Genomic DNA, 19,732 nt, shown 5'->3' with positions numbered 1-19,732 from the left:
TGAAATGTTGAAGAACTAAATAAAGCACTCGTTGTCATAATGTTTAAATCATAAAGATGTCAGCTCAGAAACGTCAAGCTTGTTCTGTAGAGTAGCACGCCCCTGTGAAAAAATGTCTATAAACCGAATGATGATGCATAACATCAGTTCCATAATTAAGAAGCAGAAATTTTTATCAAATCAAAAAGCCCTACGTTAATTTTTCCTTTTTTTTAATTATCAGTTGTTGTTGTAATCTGAATTTGTTTTATGGGTACCATAAGAATTTATAATCATCCACACCATACCCGACATTCAGTCCCTGGTATTCCTTTCATAATGTTTTTGGCCTTTAATAATAATTTATTCTTCTTGGAAGCAAAATTTTACAGATAGTGTAATTATTTCAGACTCTATTAAAGCTAACTATTTTAACAGAAATACAACTAAAAAGACAAATCTCACTTTTCGAGGTTTTTCAACATAGACCCTTGCCGTTTTTGTTAAAATAATAAAAAAGAGTAAACTGAGCCAGTTTGCATCATTTAATTTTACTCATTCACAGTTACATTATGGGAAGGGTAAGTTATCAGCAAAAGTACAAACAGCAATTTTCACATTGGCTACATCACAAGCAATGGTCTTCATCAGAAGACTTGCCCTTGAAATGCTTAATTTACTTGATGTTTAGTATTTATTACATATTGCCCACTTTCTAGTATGCCAAAATTTAACTACTGAAGAATATAACCAGTGGCGGATTTAGAGGGGGGTCCAGGAGGGTCCTGACCCCCCCTTTGATTTCTGAAAAATATATCACACCAATATTCCCCTCTTGACATTAGAATTTTGACTAGCTAAATCATTGTTCTAAACTGTACCAAAGGACACTGTTTGCTCTCCAGAAAACCAAAAAATATTCGGGGCCCTTGAGCAGGCCCCAAACCCCATACCAAGGGGGCGATGGTCGGCTTTGCATCTGAGGTCTGTTGATCCGGACCCCGCTTCAAATAATTCTGGATCTGCCCCCCGAGTATAAGAAACGTTGCCAATGCCTTTCATTCAACTATTTCCATTTTAAACACATATTCAAATTCCCAGCATAAGAAAAAATAAATTGGCTCCGATTTTGATTTCTTACAAATTTTATACTTCTCATTCGACTTTTTTTCCATTTTAAACGCATATTCGAATTCCCAGCATAAGAATAAATAAATTGGCTCTGATTTTGATTTCTTACAAATTTTATACTCCTCCCATTTGAAGCAATACAGGATATTTACAAATCACATTTTATCAACTTAGAAATAATATTGGGAAGGAATGTCAGAAAGAGAGAGACCATCCGGTTTTTAGACATATTCTTGCTTTGGAGTATTTTCAACTTTCTGAAGATCATAACACAGGTGCTGTAATATTTGGTTTATTGCTACCAGTATACCCTGATTGCTCATGATGTATTTAATTGCTACTTATTTTTGCAGAAGCTTCAAACTCCATGTGGATGCCTGTAAAAGAGCCTGAATTTAACAGTTACTGTATATGGTTATGATGGTGAAAAACACTGCTGAAGTGGTAGAATGCACAACTGATATCCAAATAAATTAAGATAGTTGCACACTAAATGACTGTTTTAAAGGCAAATAATCAATATATTTCTAAAAAAAGGCATGTGAAATCCAGACTGAAAAGACTTTTATCTTTCACTTAACCTCCTTTCAATCACAAGCCCAATTCACATGCATTTAGCTAAGCACAGAAATGTGTTCAATTCCATGCATACTCATTCCCATGAGCAAAGAAAGTCATTTAAAGTAATTCCATTTTTGTATTTGTACTCAGTGGAAATCAAGTGCAAAATCACTTTTGTTGTACTGCACATATTGTGTCTCTATATAATCACTTATGCTTGTAGAAACTTCTCATGTGGATAGTGTGACAATCTCTATGTAGAGTCTTATACAAGTATCACTCCAACACACATTAAGCATCAATATAAGGCTTCAGGTTCGTAGCCAGGGGGGGTTCAGGGGGTTCGAAAGAACCGCCCCTTTAGCTGGGAAAAGGTCCACTCTGGGTAAAATTTGATCTAGGTACATGAAGTTTTTATGGAAAATGGTCCACTTTTTTCAGAAAAAGAACCCACCCTTTTGAAATTGCTGGCTACGGGCCTGTAAGCATAATTTTAATATATAATCCAACAAATACTGCTATGGAAGTCATTGGCCATTCTGTTTTTCTGGATTAAACAACGCAGCCAGGCCCTCTGGACTTGGAGGTGAGGGCTTCTTTCTCTTAAAAACAGGCGGTAGATTCTTTATGTTTGTGTCCTTTCTAAACTGCTGGCCAATATTTTGCTGAAATGTAATGTCCATTTCATGTCATTTTAAACTTTCAAAATCATAAATCAAATTCATATATATTTATTTATGAAACAATGATCTGCCAACTTTTGAAAGTTTAATCACTTAAACAATATTACGAATTTTCAGCTTCTCTTAGTTCCACTATTTAATTTGGATAGTTATTCACAAACTTACCCCAATTATTCCAGACACTAGCTTTTTAAAGGCATCTTTCTTCCTTTTTTCGCTTGCTTGTTTTTGCTTTGTATTTGACAGAAATTTATCATCAAAGTCCTGCAAAAGGAATTTTTTTTACAACCTAGCAACATCTTGTTCAATACATGTGGCACACATTAAAGGAAATGTTAAACTATCAATACATCAAGTTTCATTACAGAAAAACTGTCATTAACACTATTCTGCATCTATCCACTTACCTTTATTGACTCTGGAGTGACCTGGGGCACTTGTTCCAATATGCTGGTGACACCAGGATAAGATGGCCTCTAATAGACATCAAATAGTATGAACAAATATTAATTCAATCTCCAAAGAAGCAAAAAAATAATAATAAAACACAAATACAAAGTTGCTATAGTTCAAAGATTACCAGCAATATAAAGTGATATTGCTTGGGTATATGTTACACTACAGATTTATCTAACTTTTTGGTTGAAAATTTAAAGTGCACTGACAGAGTTCTATGTGTTTTGACTGCTGCTTGTGTAAGAAAAACAGCTGATTATGTCTGGTGTGACTCACCAATGCTTCATATGCCTGGAGCCCTAAGCCTATCAAGTGTGACTGACAAGCTTCATGCTCACCATGGATCTGCAAAGCAGTTAAGACTCTGTGGAACAGAAACTTAGCATCTTCCCCTGATAAAGTCTTATCTCCCACCAACTGAAATAAACCAAATGTTGAATAAAATACACAAATAAAAAGGAACATTAAAGAGATTGCAAAATAAACTTGGATATGACATTAAAAGTTGTTGAAATTGAAAACAACCAAAAGTAAAAGGAAATTGGCACTACTCTCACTTATGTTCAGTGAAGACATTCATTCTGTAAGTATTTGAAAAAAATCCTTGATCCCATCCAAAATGATGATAAAAACATTCAAATACTCATGACTTAATATCATAATGAAGTATATTTTTCAAGAATTATTCTTAATTGTTAAGAAGAATTAAGTAGCTTTTTTACAATTAAACAATCTCTATAAATAATAAATAATCTAAATTACAAACTTAAATGTGTCACCTGTTTTAGTAATGGCCATGCACAATTGATACACTTGTTGCAGGTATTAGTGTCACGCCATGTCAGACCTGTGAAAACACACAGCACCACCTGGGACCAGATTGCCTGAAAATGACAATTGATGACTTAAATGCTTCATTAAAATCCACTTTTTCTGATTTGGTGCAATTTTTATAAACACTTAATGAGTTGTAGACAGTGTGCTGTCATCAAATTAGAGTGAATACTCAAATAACTGTAATGCTTAAAGATTATCCAAATATTACAATTTGATTTTAATGATGCATTATCCTCATCAAAATTGAGATCAGATTCTCTTCACTTATTTGTGTTCCAATAACACCAACTATCACGACTGTTCTTTTTAATATTTTCTCTTATCTATACCATAACTTCTTACACTTACACTAGATTTGAGCACCAACATCCCCAGCTCACTGACTCCCTCTTCCTTACTGCTTGTCTGTGGCTCATCCTCCTCCATTGTGCTATCATCAGATGGTTCAAAACGGCGGGGAAGACATATGCAAGCTTTTAAATTTAAAAAAAAATATTTTTTTTAAAGCTATGTTTATACAAAATAAAAATTATAAATCAATTTAAAATGTGCAAATGTCATCTTTCAATAATATTTTGAAGAAATTTGCACTTGTATAATCACAGTGTTAAAGAAACCAAAGGATGATAAATAAACAAACAAACAAAAAAAAACAAATAAATAAATAAATAAATAAATTCAAAAATAATAATACTGGCCTACCTATCAGATCTATATATATATATATATGTGGAGATTAACTTTGTTAATCTGATTTAAATGCATCACACAATGCCCACTGCCTAGTAAGTTGCGGGAGACTCTGCAGTGCCACCTGTGGCAGCGCCAGCCGCATTTAATTTCATCATCTTGAACAGTGCAGTGCCGCATGCTTTCTGCTTATGGCTTAATTAATTTTAATTTGGTTTTGGCTTGTACTAGTTTTTAGTTATGGACAAATGTACAGAATTAGTGGAGTGGGCCAAGAAGGCCGAGCTGAATGATGAGACACTTTCTCTCCTGCAAGAGAATGCTTTCTAAAGCATGAAAGCCATTAAAACGCTCAACAGTGCCAATACCAGCAAATTCTCAGGAAAATCCCTCTCCCTTGGGCAGCTGTTGCTGCTACAGGGAACCACTGATGAGTTGAAAGAGTCAGCGGAGCCACCTCCAATCACAGAGCCTGCACTGACCAAACCCCAGTCCATATCATCAGGAACGCACGATCAAAAAGCTTCAAAGCAACCTCTGGATGTCACGAATCTGCTCTCCATTTTAGCCAAAGATGCACCTAAGCCAGAACAGGGTAAGTCTTCAAACGTTTTTGACCCTTTTGCCACAGCCGCAACCAACAATGACAACAAGTGTAGAAACATTCGTGACTATATCACCCAGTTTCAACAAACTAAATCAAAAGTTAAATTAGGCGACTTAGAATTTTTCCTGCCCGAGACAAAACCAAAACTAGAAGCTGTAATGCCCCTGCAGTATATGGAGGCAAGTCTTAAGATCATGAGAGAAATGGTGACCGACGAAGGATATATGCAGCAAGAAATGATGGACTACACTGGTTACCTCATAAAAATAGTGCATATGGGCCAACTTCCTAAAATACAACCGAGAGTACTATAAAGCCAAAGCAGCAGCCAACTTTCAATGGGGAGCAGATAATGCTTAATATATGATGCAGGTGTTCCTGCACAAGGACAGCATGTCGATCAGAAGTGCACAGCCCAGACCACAAGAGGGAGCAGCGCGCAATAACAAGTTTGATCCATCATCAGGTCGTTGTGATTGTTAAATAAATAAATAAATAACAATAATAATACTGGCCTACCTATCAGATCTATATATTCTCTAGTCAACTGTCTGGTCAGCTGGTCCTCCACCACCTCTTGGGACTCGGGGTTGTCATCTTCCTCCTGTCTGGTGAAAAAACTTCAGAGGTTCACGCCTTTTCATGATCAACATATTTCTCCATCACAACATCATGAAGATACATAAAATGGGCACAAATTCAACTAATGAAAGAAGATTATGACACCTCTGAATATCAAATAGATGGTAACAAAATTACCAAGGATTAATGAACAATGGTTATTACTCACAAAAATTCCAATCATTTATTAATGCAGAATGTCAAAACTAACCAAATTTATAAAATGTCAGTTTGATTCATGCCAGAAAGAATTTTTCATGTGAGAAAAAAAATTGAAAAACTAAATATTGGATGATGTGAAGACTGAAATCTGTGAATAAATATCCTACTTACTGTTCTTCAGCTCTTTGGTGAATAGTGTGCCATCTCTCTTCTAATCTCTTATAAAGAAAAAAAAATTTTTACTGCTTTAAGTGCAGTGCCGCTTTACTTGCAGTGGAGCAAAGCACGTTTACACATCGCAGATTTAATCTTCTTTTTCTTCTTCTGAAGTTGCTAACCAAGATGATTTCCAGACCTTAAGCGTGTTGATTTTGCACTAAATTACTTTTTGAAACTTAGTGGTGTTTTCAAGAGATTACCTAAAATACAACAATTTAAGGACTATTTCCAGACATCAACATAAATGTAATTACCTGCATCATGAATGGTGCCAAGGTTTCCAGCAAAGGAATAATTGCTGCAGTATAAAACCCTTCTTCCTTTGGACAGCAGTGAATGTATGGCTTCAGGAATACACGTAACATACAATTAAGGAATTGTAAAAGCAAATGTAATGAACCAAAAGATTCATTTCCAGATATCATACAAATATAATTGCAATACAGCTAAAAGTATGCCAGAGTCACAACTTTTTGAAATCTAAATCAAATAATTAATTAATTAATTCAAGATATTCAACAATCTTCCCCATTTTCAAAAAAAGAGCATTCCATTCCATATTGTATGTTACTTTTACATTTCATTCTTCAAACTACACTACCCAGGAAGACTTACATTACTCCACCTCTCCCAAAACTATTGTTCTGAATTGATTCCTTTCCCTCGACTACAAAACGACTACAAAACACTACTCATCAATGACCACACCTCTTTTACCCAACACAGTTAAAAAGGATATGAATAATGGGTCTAAGTCTGTAATCAGGAACAACTTCTAAGTTGTGGAAGACATGACTTGTAATAGATTGTGCCAAGTCAGGCATTCTGTAGAATTCATAGCCAAGACTGCTACAGCAATTGCCCAATATGTGATAGCTGAAAATTAAGGATTAAAAATTAATATACTGTAAGTATGTGTTCTTCCACTAGAATGTAACAAAGGGAGAATATGTGTAGCTAAATACATTATCCAAACTTTTACGAGAGATTTTTCAAATATATTTATTTATGACAACAAAAATTATGGTAAAATCCTTCCACACGAAAAACACCAATTCCATAGATTCAATACTTTAAACATTTTTGGTCCCTATTTTTATTTCCTTATTACATTTGTTCAAACATGATATTAAATTGGGAATGGGACAGATAATAAGATTATACAGATGTGATGGTTCAAACTTACGAATTATCATGTGCTGAGTTGATGAACCCCTGCATCCTCTTCAGTGGATCTTTAGAGGCTGCGTTATCTGTATTATCTATAAAAGGTGGTTGGATTCCTGGAAAAATAATGTCAGTTGTCTTTCTCTTTCATTCATCCTCTCAATCCAATATTACATGATTTAAGATGTACATGTACTGTAGGTAACTATTTTTACTAGAATTTAAAACAGGAATACTGTTTTAAGCAGAGATACAATACAAATATAAAAGATAATTTTAATATGACTGAGCACAAAGAGTGTGTTTTTAAATCACTTATTACCTAGCAAAATCAACTTTTCCGTTTCTTGCAGATCATAGGCCTTGTAAAACTCTGGATGCCGCTTTGAAGAATACTGAGGGAACCACAGCTCATTGAAAACCCTGAAGTAGATACAAAATAACTATATGTCTAAGCTACTGATATATTATAATCATTTACTAATTTAAATTTAGGGCCTTAACAAAGATGAAAGAAGACACTTTAATAATATGGCCAGTGTTTTATGTCAGCCTACACAGTTGCACATAATACTGGGTTATAATTATTTTATATTATATATATTTACCTGAGCAGGGCCAGTAGGTTGACCAGCAGTGGTAGAATGTGTGCCGTAGCAGGGTTCCTGTAAGCAGGAGCACCTGCTGCTGTCTCACACAACACAAACCCACCACTGGCAGCTACCTGAAACATGTAGTGTAAGCTTTTATATGCTAATGTTATTGTTGTAAGTTCATTAATGAATTTTAATTACAAATTCAAGTCTTCCATTTTTTCAATTTTTTACATAAATCACTCTTAATTATCCACAAACACTTTTTTTGCTTCTTCTTGCTGAGATATTATTAATGAAGCAGTGACAACACTGTCAATTTTGTTTGAATTTTACCAAGATATCAACCCAATTTATTTAACACACCTGATGGCTTCATTGGAGTTGTTACCTAGAACAAACATCACAGTTTTCTTTACTTTTTTCTCCCATTCTTTCACATCATATCTCACTTAAATATTAATACTTTTCAACAATGCCCTGGTACAAATTGCACACCGTAACACCTGACACACTGCAGAATATCTCAGCAATGATCTTCACAACTGTCACACCTAACACATCACTGTTACCTCACTCTTAGCAGGACATGTGCTTCGTTTTAGGACGGCAAGGATTGTGGATATGCAGTAAAGAATCTACAATAAAGTGAAAATATTTCCTGAGCAATAATATTCATCAGCCTGGTATAAAGACAGTCCAGACACTGTTATTTGTACCCAAAGCACTTCAAAGCTCACATTTTAGCTTACTGTTCTGAGTACGACTCACTTTACATAGGGGGGTTGGGTAGACAGTTAAAAAACTACAATCAATGAGCATAAGAAATCAGTTATTGCAGAACATTACATGAAGAAGCCAGAACATTCACTGGAATTCCATTTTTTATGAGGCAAAGTCTGAACATACAAACTTACATGTGATCTGTTAATGCCACAAGTATCAGCTGAGCTGGGTTCTACTGGTGCCCTGTCTATTCCTATGTAGGACATGAATTTTTCTGTAGACCAAAAGGCTCTAAAAAGGAGAATAAAAATAAAGAGAATAAAACCTTAACTATCATGAAAAAAAGGTTGCTGAATAATATCATAAAAGTGTGAAAAAGAAGAAGACTTGTACAACGAAAGTTTTTTTTTATGTTGTTGTTGTTTGTTTTGTTCAGTATAAATACTCATGTTGTGTAAGTAAAAGCTAAGTATGGGCGGCCAAAAGGGCAAAAAATCCTGTCGTCGATTCAGTTATGTTTCGTCGATTCACTGCCTTCCCATCGATTCAGTTTCAAGTTTAAACGATCCTGTCATAAATTCAACATCTACTTTCGTCAATTCAACTGTCAAACATTTCTCATCTACGGTGTATTAAAACCAATGCCGTCACTATTTTCGTCGATCGTGTAACTATTCTCGTCGATCGTCTAATCTCGTCGATCGTCCAACTAATCTCGTCGATCGTGTAACTATTCTCATCGATCGTCTAATCTCGTCGATCGTGTAACTATTCTCATCGATCGTCTATTCTCGTCGATCGTCTCATCGATCGATCGCCAGAGGGCGCTGCGGTAGCACATTGGCCTATCACATGACTATCAAAATGGCAGACAACAAAATGATTGCTTGTGAAATAAGAACATTTTCTCAACAATTTCAATTTTAGTTGTTAATAATTAAAAGACATTCGGTTGTAGGGACATTATTTTCTAGTTGTGCTTAACTCTGCCCATGGCTGGCCGAGTTAAAAATTACCGCGTGATTGACAGACAGAAGCACGTGTTGCTACCGCAGCGCCCTCTGGCGATCGATCGATGAGACGATCGATGAGAATAGTTACACGATCGACGAGATTAGACGATCGACGAGAATAGTTACACGATCGACGAAAACAATTTGACGATCGACGAGATTAGTTACACGATCGACGAAAATAGTGACAGCATTGGTTTTAATACACCATAGATGAGAAATGTTTGACAATTGAATTGACGAAAGTAGATGTTGAATTTATGCCAGGATCGTTTAAACTTGAAACTGAATCGATGGGAAGGCAGTGAATCGACGAAACATAACTGAATCGACGACATGAATTTTTGCCCTTTTGGCCGCCCATAGCTAAGTGTTTTGGAAAGAAAAACTGTGATAACAACAGACACAAAATACAAATCACAACTGCTGGCAAATGTAAAACACAAAAATGTTTACCCCACTACGTAATCTTTGAGGAAAATACCATTTACTCTGTCACAATATCAGGCTCCCAACAAGACAATATATAAGATGTGTAGCTCTTTGTTTGTTATGAACAACTGAATTACATGTAAAATTGAGAATCCATCAATAAAAATAGAAAGATATGTTAATGCATGTTCCTTACTCTCTGAAATCCTGTGATAGCCACATTTCCCTTACTGGTGCCAAGATGTCAGCTAGAAATGCAGACTGCTTGTCATAGTTCTTGAACTCATTACTGAAAATATAACAAATGATAAATTTTCTTTTTAAAATTCAATATTAATTCTTGTATTAATTAATCATCAAAGGGGCATAATACTTATTTTAACATAATTTCAAATACAATCATGATACTTATACTTCAAATGAGATCCATCACCTATTTAATTAGTTTAGTTCAACATCACTTTTGCAGACATGTCTCAGAAAACATGCCTATGACATAGTACATGATGACAAGAAACATTATTTGCATATTGACTTATCAGTTCTAGGTATTGAATGTTATGATACCTTATAAGGATAAGAGATTCCATGAGAGTACATTTTTCCATTTGTGACAGCTGGGCAGGATCATCACTGAGTTTCTTGATATGTGTGTACAGCTGGTCAAAGCCAGGCTAACAATAGAAACATATATAATACTACATTTAAATATCTCATTAACTTACATTTAAGTTTTTATCTTATCCAACTAACTTATTATCTGCACTAAACTTTGACCTTATCTAGGTGTAATTATTACTGTCTGCACAGACTATAAATGGAATATAAGTTTGGATGGTATGTACATATACATGTATGTAATATCAATGGTTTGCCAAAAGTAACAGAAGCACTTGAAATTCTTCAACTTGAACATGGTCTACTTTTATGCTAATTACAATAAAAAAAACTTACAAGCAGTAGTTCTGGGAATTGCTTACATATCTTCACCAGGCTTGAGCACGCATGTCGCCGAACATTTTTGACAGCTCGGCTCCTGGTGGCCTTGGTCTGACATCCCAGGTTGAACAACACCGTGGTGAATATCTAGCAATGTACAATATAGGCACTGATATCGGTTATTACTTCTTCTTTCTTTTTTTCTCTTATTCTTCTTTTTAATAAAAAAGAATTTTTTTCTTTTGCACTAATTTTGAGTGAAAAGACAAATCTGAAAAAACTTGCAATATGGGGTCTTACTTTGTCCAACACTGTAGGCAGTGTATCTGGCGCATATGTGATGTAGGTGAACAGTGCAGAAATGCATGACAGCAAACAAGACAAAATAAGGGGATCCTGCAAGAGGAAAAAAATACTGAGATATTAAATTACATTTTGTGTCATTATAATTTTTGTTGAGGTGGTAATATCACTTGCCATAGCAGATAGAGGAAATAAACCAAACAAAAAAAAAACCATTATCCAAACTACAGACTGCACAAAAAAATGGCAAACAATTGGTAACACATTTCTTCACTCAAAATATATTTATCTCACCAAACCTATAAAACCACATACCTGGGTCTGGTAGTTGAGCACTGCCTTAAACAGTTGTATACCATCCGTGACAGGGGGTTGTGGGTGAGGACTGGACTTCAGACGGGACATGACACTCTCCAACATGGCAACCAGGGCATCCCACTCCAGAAAGGCAGGGGAGCTGAGATTACAGTGCCCCGTCTCTGGGCCTGGGATGAAGAAAGAAAATCCAATATTGCATGGACTTTTCTCCACTGTATCTATACTGTACACAGGACAACTGATTTGTCTTTGCACTTCAAACAGAGGAGGTCCAGGGGGCCACCTATGTCAATGATATTTTTGTCTCCAAAAAAGTCTGAAATCTGCTGATAGTAGGAAAAATCTCATCCCTGCACAAGTAAGATGTTATTTGGAAACAATGACTTGCTCGTTTCAACACACAGAAAGAAACAAAATGTGCAAAATTAAACTCACCATCTCCAAGATCTAAAGGTTTCTGAAGCAGTGTTTGGAGCCAGCAACTGGTATACTGAAAGGTTACATCAGGAGCAATCAATGTCACCAACCTCAGTGTTTCGACTACTTCTGCCCTATATCCTGAAAAACATTTTCCTCCCTTGGTAATTATTGAATTTAATACAGGTGTAACACTTCTTTAAAAGGCTAATCAATAGAGTTGAAAAACAAGTTTTATCAACATACAAGGGTAAAACTGAATATTTTTGAATAAATAATGAAAATGATGAGACTATATCATCATGTTTGTAAACTTAACAGCTTGTTTAGCAATCGATTGATCAAATATGAATCAGCATCAACCCAACAGATGTAATAGGGCAGGTTGCAGGGTGCATCATATGAGGAAAACTGTACGTGTGGGTGTTGGGGGATTATTACAGCTTGTAAACTGTAAAATGATGCGAGGTAGTGTGTTAGTTGTTCCTTACTGGAGAAGAACACATTGAAGTCCTCATCACAGTCAAAATCCAATCTTGCATAATCACAGCTGGGGTGGTTACTGTGAGAAGGAAAGCCAACCTGAGAACAGAACGACAAAATTTTATCAAACATTTTTGTAAGCTAAATTTTTGGTTTAACACAATTACTTCTGAAACAAATAAAAGAACTCGTAATACATGAATTTATCCTTTGACAAGAAAACTGAACCCCAGGTATGATATGATACGATATGATGAGTTATATATGTTAATTAACATGTTTTGCACTTTTTAAATAATCAATGCCAACAATAAAGTGAAATGTTTCATCCACAGCATCTATGAATTGAAATGAATTGCTGAATATTTGCAGAAATATTTTTGCCTTTGGTACAAACTCAATGTACTAGTATTGAATCATAGAGCCTCACAAGTACCTTCATGAGAGCTTGGGAAGATATACTCAGGATCTTGTCTATTGTGGCCACCATTACAGGATCCTTGGAGATGTGTTCATGCTTCAGGAATGATGCAAGCAAGGAGTGTGTGTAGCTGCCAAGCATCTGGAATTCAATAGCTATACCATATCATAAAATTTCATCAGCTGTGTTACGTACTAAGAATAAGGTATTATTTTTGTTCAATCAGTAGCTAAGTCCTGAAATTCATAACTCCAATATTTTGCTGTCAATCTAGAGCTTATTCATCAGGGAATGGGGCCAACCTGGTGAATGGCCTGCAATTGTTACACAGGTTTTTGTTTTGTTTGCTTTTAAGGTACTTAACATCAACCAAAAGTAAAATCCCATGTCATCAACAGTTTAATAAACACCACTGAAAAGGAGATTAATGGCTAATAGCTACTTCTTTAAAAAGCAAATAAACAAAGTAATAATAATAAATTAATTAATTAACAATTTTTTTCTGGTCATAACAAATTTCAGTAAATATCTGACTACCTGACTGGGGTGTTGAGTCAGTGCAAGAATTGCTTCTAGATACTTTCCAAAGTTTTCTGGTTGGCCAATATCATCGCTGGAACCCTAAAAATAATCACCACAAAAACCTGGATTTACACGGGACAAAAAAACTTTCTTTAATTAGGAAAAGAGACAGAGTCCAGAATGATTCTTTAAAAATGGGTGTTACTAATATAATACATTTCAAAAACAAAGTTACAATTCAAAGAAACCTTGTTCTGTAGAAGACAGATATATCTACATGGCATCATCATGAACTTACATACCCATAAAGCACAGAGTTGGGTTCCAATTCCTGTCAAAACTTGGCATAATTTCTTAAGGAACTGATAGTAGTATTCATTCAGTGATACATGTAAGGCTGCCCTAAAATATTAGTTATCATAAAACTTGCATAGATTATGATCTTATATCCCTAAATTTGAGGTTTGATATTGATCAGCCAAAAACTAAAATGGTTTAAGAAATTATCACAAGATTCTAAAATGCACTTCTCATAAATACTAAAGTCACCTTACTTACAATATGGTCTCTTAAATAAACAATGATATTGTGATGTTCAAGTATTTGTCGTTCAAGTACAATTAGCTGATGTTTTACATCAGTTGAAAAGGTCTGCAGAATTTATATATGTTCTTACTGCATCATATGTGTACAAATATTCAAATGACTTACTGTGCTGCACTTAATATTGTACTCATAGCACCTTCACTGAATAAAGCTAATAATGGCTTTCTGTCTTCCAGTTTACCCTGCAAGACAAAATTATCAAATGCCAACAAAGATATCCGACATGTTTTGCATTAATATTTTTCTTAACTTCATTTTGCTTTACTTTTTCATATTATTAAACTCTGGGCCTTCAAACATCTCTTTATCTCCTATACAACAAAAAGTGGTTGAAATGGTGACAGCCCTCAAGCCCAGACATATGTCAGAAGAATACAAAACAATGCTACTGTAACAGCTATGGTATCCAAGTCACCCCCATTTTCACCTTGCTGATCAACATTACCTTTCTATTCACTATGATCAGGAGGCATTCCGCAGCATGTAACTGCAGACTGGAATCACTGAGCAGCAGACACAGATATTGTAATAGCAGCATGTCATTGTTAGCAAAGACCAGAGACCAGCTGATCCAGTCCAGGTACCCAGTCAGAGCCATCAGGACTGCTTGAGCCACCTTACAGTGCACCAATAACTCTGGATTATCGGGGGAAGAGCCATCCTGACAATCCAAAAACATACACTTTGCTTTATTATTCAATATATGATTTGATGGGAACTAGAATATTGTAAATTATACCTCTTTCCTCATTTTCTATTAGTTGCCAAGAATTGGTGTTAACATAGAATATAGCTATGCTGTGATGGGGTATATCCAAAATTCTTGTCTTTTCACTCAAAACAATGATCATCATTAAGGACTATGAAGGGAATGGTAGACACTTTGCAGATATTTAGTCAATATCAGAGATAACATATTTAATAGATGTGGTCTTCAGGCCAGTATCATTATAATTAAATCATACACAAAATTACGATGATGCAATTGATTTAGAAACACACATTTTGTAAATCTTTATATTTTGTGACATGCTCTTGTAATGCTGTCAACATAAAGCTGTAAATAGCGCTCATGTTTCCTGTCAGAGCCTGGTGGATCTCTCTTCTTCGCTGAGTCTGGAAATTTTGGAAAGCCACCACATCCTCTGCCAGCCTCAAGAAGATAAGGAGTACAAGTTCAACTTGAGTAGGCTGCAAAACAAAATAAAAATACCAAAATAAAAAATTGTCACAGATAAACATTGTATATTAATATCTTTAAACACAACTGAAAATGAGCATAACAAATAAGGGTTCTTATGGTCATCTTATTTTCAGCAAGTGTACTATTATAAATATAATTGAAATAATGATTAACAAAGGAATTCAAATGTACAGACCATTGCCTGCTTTAAAAATAGAAGAGGTAATACTATATCAAGCAACATCTACAGAAAAAACCTAGCAAACTGGTCAATTAAAACTGAGATCTTAACGCAAGAAAAGACACCAAATTAATGCTAGAAATAAAGTACACACACACATACACACAAATAAGTAAATATAAATAGTAATAATAAAAAAATGAAATTAACAAATAAATTAAATAATTAATTCTAAAAATTAACTCAGAATTTCTGATATGTTTCTAGCTGGAAGGTAATAATGATTCATGTTAGTTGAAATGAAGGCTGCGACAGTTTATCCCAATCTTACACTATCAATGTGCAATCACAGGCCATAAGTAATTGGACGGGCATTAAGTGTCAGTATACTAATAATTTAAACCAATTTTTGTTTCAGTTTTTCATTACCCCAATTTTACACAGAGTATCCAGTTCACTTAACAGTGTGGACCAGTGCTGAGGCCATTCTCTTTTAACCATCTCAACCACAATTCTGGACAGGACATTCTTTATGTGACTTTGTTCAGTAAGGATATCCTCACTTCCCTGCATGAGATAAAAAAAGACTTTTACTTTAAGGGAAGGGAACATGTTAACAATGCTGTGAACAATTACAGTCAAAAATTTAAGTTATTCTATAGATAGAGTGCACCCATAGTTATAAACTCATTAAATTTTAAATTAAGTTATATCCTAACAATTTGAAAAGTGAAATCTTCACTAGATTGAATAGTCTAATCAGAAGTAATTAGCTTACACTGGCAAGCAAAGCCATGACATTATCCTTTATAAAACTCTTCTCCTCTGGTGACATGGCATTCCAACGATACCTGAAAAGAATTTTATGTTTATAATATAGGTACAGTAAAGATTAATTGTTAAGCTATATCTAAAAAATATCCCATTTAACTTTTCTTAAATTTGGCTATTGATGATAAACTGAACATCATCAGCAGCAGCATCAAACATGTACGTATTTCAATACAAAAATTGTCAAGTATAACAGCTACTGTGATATCTTCACTTATCAGTCAAAACATTTACTATGCTGTCCCTGGATGATAACAAATAAACCACTGCCCATTTGTATTTAGAAAATCTCCACTGGAAGACATTAACTTACTATCTTTAAAACTAAGGATGGCCAGCATTCAAACTATTCAGCTTTATTGCCATAAATACATTGTACTATCACATTTCAGTCTGGTCATGGATTTACCATAAGCATATAATTTTAATTAATTTACAGTAAATGCAGAACCATGTGCACTGAGAAGACTGTCGACCCTTTATATACCATAACCTTAGGACTTACTTTACACAGTGTTCAATCAGCTGAAGACCAAAGTTTCTTATTACGTGTGGTTTATCCTTAGAAGCCAGTAGTAATCCACACTGAGCACAAAATGGTGAAGACTCTTTGAATTCTTCACATAGCTGAAAAGACGAGGAAGAGAATGACAAGTTTTGACAGGAGGAAGAACACCATAAGAATTGCAGTTACACACCAAGTTAATTTTTTTTACTAAATCTTTGTATTTTTTCTACTAAATCATTAACAGGTACTCATGAAAAAAGTTGACATTTCACATGCTGTGCTGAATTAAAAATGGATTTAGCTGCCAAGCAGAAAATGTGCGCACCTGCATCTGCTTAAAAGAACTGAATGTAATGATTAACCCCATAGCGCCGGGAACCGCACATATGCGGTTCATTTTAAAAAGTCCTCAGTGCCGGGAACCGCATATACGCGGTTTCTGTGTTTACATGCTTGTACTGTCCCCTGTCGTTTGTAACAATTCATACTTCTATCACAAGAATAACTTAATGTTAGTTTTTTGTTTACTACCGGCTTTTGAAAGACGTGTAGCGAGAATTAGATAATGAAAAAGCGATTTATTTCAACCATTGTCGAGACGCTAAGAAGTCAAAATGGCGACGAGAAGTCAGCAGAAATTATGGGTTGAGAAATGTTCTAGATTTGTTAGAAAATTCAGACTTCGGGGAAGCGTCCTTGATAGATTTTGATACTCCGATAACTTCAAAGATTATGTACCTTTGGCTAGTATGAGTTGTCAGAGAGCAGATTTGGACGTGGGGCTTGATTTATAAAAAACGCTGATGATACTAACGGCAGTAACCAAGCAGACGACAATAGTAATTGGAAGGGCTATATTGCTGATAAAATGACTGTAACCGTTCCGTGGCAAGTCAGGCTAAATGTTGCCTTGTGTGCTGTATCAACATGTCTTTTCCGGCTTGTGCATAAATACAAATGTCATATGTTACGTTGTACTGCATCAACATGTCTTTTCCTGCTTATGTATAAGTACAAATGACATATGTTTACTTGTGTGCTGCATCAACATATGTCTTTTCCTGCTTGTGTATTAATACAGATGTAATATGTTTACTAGTGCGCTGTATCAACATACTTTTCCTACTTGAGTATTAGTACAAATGCCACGTTTGCTTGTATTTTTATGATGCAATTTTTATTCACGAAAGTGTAATATTTGCTCATGACAATGTTTGTATTCTTGTATATGATTTGAGTGCAAAACAAAATTTTATGAGTATCCTGGTTCAGTTGATTAAAAAAAACTATAGAAAAACTTTTGAAAAAGGCACTTAAGTTACAATCTATTTGTAATTATAAACGTAATTAGGTGGAAGTCTTCCAGTCAGCTAGCCCGCCTGTATATTGTGCAACTAGCTAACGTGATGAAGGTTTTTAGGTACAGCACGCATCCCAGGAAATTTATTATAACTCAAAAACTAAATAAGACATCTTTCTGAAATTTTCTGACATTGTTTAAAACATATTTCGAGTGTTTATGAGAAAAATTCAACAAATTATTTGGTAAAGTGAAAAAGAATGTGCATGCTGAAATTAAAGTTTTGTTTTTTACTTCTCTTCGAGAAAAGCAAGTCTCATATTTAAACTCCTGCTATTTCTACCTAAGTTAACAAATATGAATAAAACTGATATGACTTTAAAGCTTACATTGTTGGCTTTCTAAAAATGTACAGTTCTTAGGTGTTTTCTAGACAAGTGAATACCTTATCATTGATTAAATGAGGCCGCCTGTAAAATTGAGTGCATCCGGGTAGAGGGCTCAGGACCAAGGGCACTTTCTAGGTCAGATGCCGTCAGGCGCTATGGGGTTAAACTAAGGATTATTGCTTTGAAATATATTTCAGGTTTGTACATGTCTGTAAGTATTTGTTACAATGTGAGTTGTCCACTGTTTGCAACATACAAGAGTGAAATTACGCTGAAAAATTCAAATCGCAGCTGAGAGACAATGTTATCTTGTATGTTGCATACAGTGGACCAGAGTATTTGTAACAGATTTAATTCCCCTTGGCGCTGGTACAGGCAAGCATATTTATAAAGGAAATATAAGTGCAATTATCCTATTGTTAATATAGCACCCTTCACGGGATCATTTGTATAGCAATTCATCTATTGGTCATAGCTAGACTGACATGCATCAATTAAAATTCTGAAGCAGTGGGACACATTGACCACCACTTATCATATATATAATTAAATAGTGGAATAATCCCTTATGGAACTTTCCTGTAGAATGTCCTATAAAAATTGGCCCTAAAGCCTTCGGCATCCAATAGGATCCCATAGGAAATTGCTCCAAAATCCTGTAAGGTCCTATAGGACACTCCAGGTGTCTTAAAAAAACCCTGCAGTAAATTGGCTCAAAATCCTTTAAAGTCCTACAGGATATGCATGTATGTCCTACACAGGAATCCTATTTGATGTCCAATAAAATTCCCAGAAAGGCCCATAGAGTCCTGTAGGATTACAATATTGTCCCCTAGAGTTGAATGGGAAATGTCTGTAAGGGATGTTAACACCACTTTAAATATGCTATTTGATATCCCAGGCATCCATTTAATTTTTCCATAAACACTGAAGATTCTGTTCTGTGAAAAAAAAATCGATTAAAGTGTAAATGCAATCCGCTAGTAGAAATAAGAAAGGCAACTGGTGCTTGAATTTAGCAGTGTTTTTATCTTAATTTTTTTCTTTTTTTATCACAAACACAAAGTACCTGGTGTGCCTTCAACCGATCATCACGCTCAACAGCCGGATTCATCACAGTTTCAACTGCCATGGCAAGTCTTGATGCAAACTGCAAAATCTCAGCTTCCATTTCATGCAGATTTAGCTGCTATTTATACAATTTAAGAAAAGGCTGCCTCTGCAATCTCACGGCTGGGGTCTGGATAAAATCCTGTGAGGCTGTGACAGAAGGCCTAACCTTTCATGCTTCCAATCTTATCTCTGTATAGGTGGCGTATTGTCAAAGAGGAGATCGCCGAAGAGATGGAAATATAATTTTCAAATTACCAATTGTAATTTTAATTTTATGTTATAGATGACTTACACTTTTGACAATCGTGTTTTATAGCAGTATCGATGATGTATTCGCTGTT

General features: G+C 35.0%; 1 protein-coding gene across 1 annotated transcript; it reads right to left on the bottom strand.

Annotated features, from left to right (window-relative positions):
* Positions 1-510: 510 nt before the first annotated feature.
* Positions 511-19,587, bottom strand: LOC106178589 (exportin-5). The gene is made up of 32 exons (XM_087004912.1): positions 19,348-19,587; positions 16,587-16,708; positions 16,029-16,101; positions 15,680-15,817; positions 14,889-15,077; positions 14,332-14,547; positions 13,992-14,068; positions 13,583-13,682; positions 13,296-13,379; positions 12,774-12,899; positions 12,346-12,436; positions 11,873-11,995; positions 11,435-11,604; positions 11,117-11,212; positions 10,832-10,963; positions 10,445-10,551; positions 10,074-10,166; positions 8,624-8,723; positions 8,279-8,344; positions 7,722-7,837; positions 7,436-7,536; positions 7,133-7,229; positions 6,687-6,822; positions 6,201-6,305; positions 5,899-5,945; positions 5,464-5,552; positions 3,996-4,120; positions 3,590-3,694; positions 3,087-3,227; positions 2,762-2,830; positions 2,520-2,618; positions 511-2,336 (listed from the first exon to the last, which is right to left on the bottom strand). Exons 1-32 carry the CDS (start codon positions 19,447-19,449, stop codon positions 2,199-2,201), a joined length of 3,573 nt encoding a protein of 1,190 aa, XP_086861038.1. The 5' UTR covers positions 19,450-19,587; the 3' UTR covers positions 511-2,198.
* Between the last annotated feature and the right edge of the window lie 145 nt (positions 19,588-19,732).

The sequence above is a fragment of the Lingula anatina genome, chromosome 2 (assembly GCF_051362555.1).
Source record: "Lingula anatina isolate TDL-2025a chromosome 2, LinAna3.0, whole genome shotgun sequence".
NCBI lineage: Eukaryota > Metazoa > Brachiopoda > Lingulata > Lingulida > Lingulidae > Lingula > Lingula anatina.
This window is presented reverse-complemented; position numbering and strand designations above follow the sequence as displayed.

Bases quoted from the DNA above. Each gene is read 5' to 3' on its own strand.
- LOC106178589 (XM_087004912.1), bottom strand. From the start codon at position 19,449: ATGGAAGCTGAGATTTTGCAGTTTGCATCAAGACTTGCCATGGCAGTT. The intron at 15,078-15,679 runs GTAATGAAAAAC...TTTGTTTTGCAG, and splicing joins ATACTCTGTGTAAAATTGGG to CCTACTCAAGTTGAACTTGT. The intron at 2,831-3,086 runs GTGAGTCACACC...GATGTCTATTAG, and splicing joins TCCAGGCATATGAAGCATTG to AGGCCATCTTATCCTGGTGT.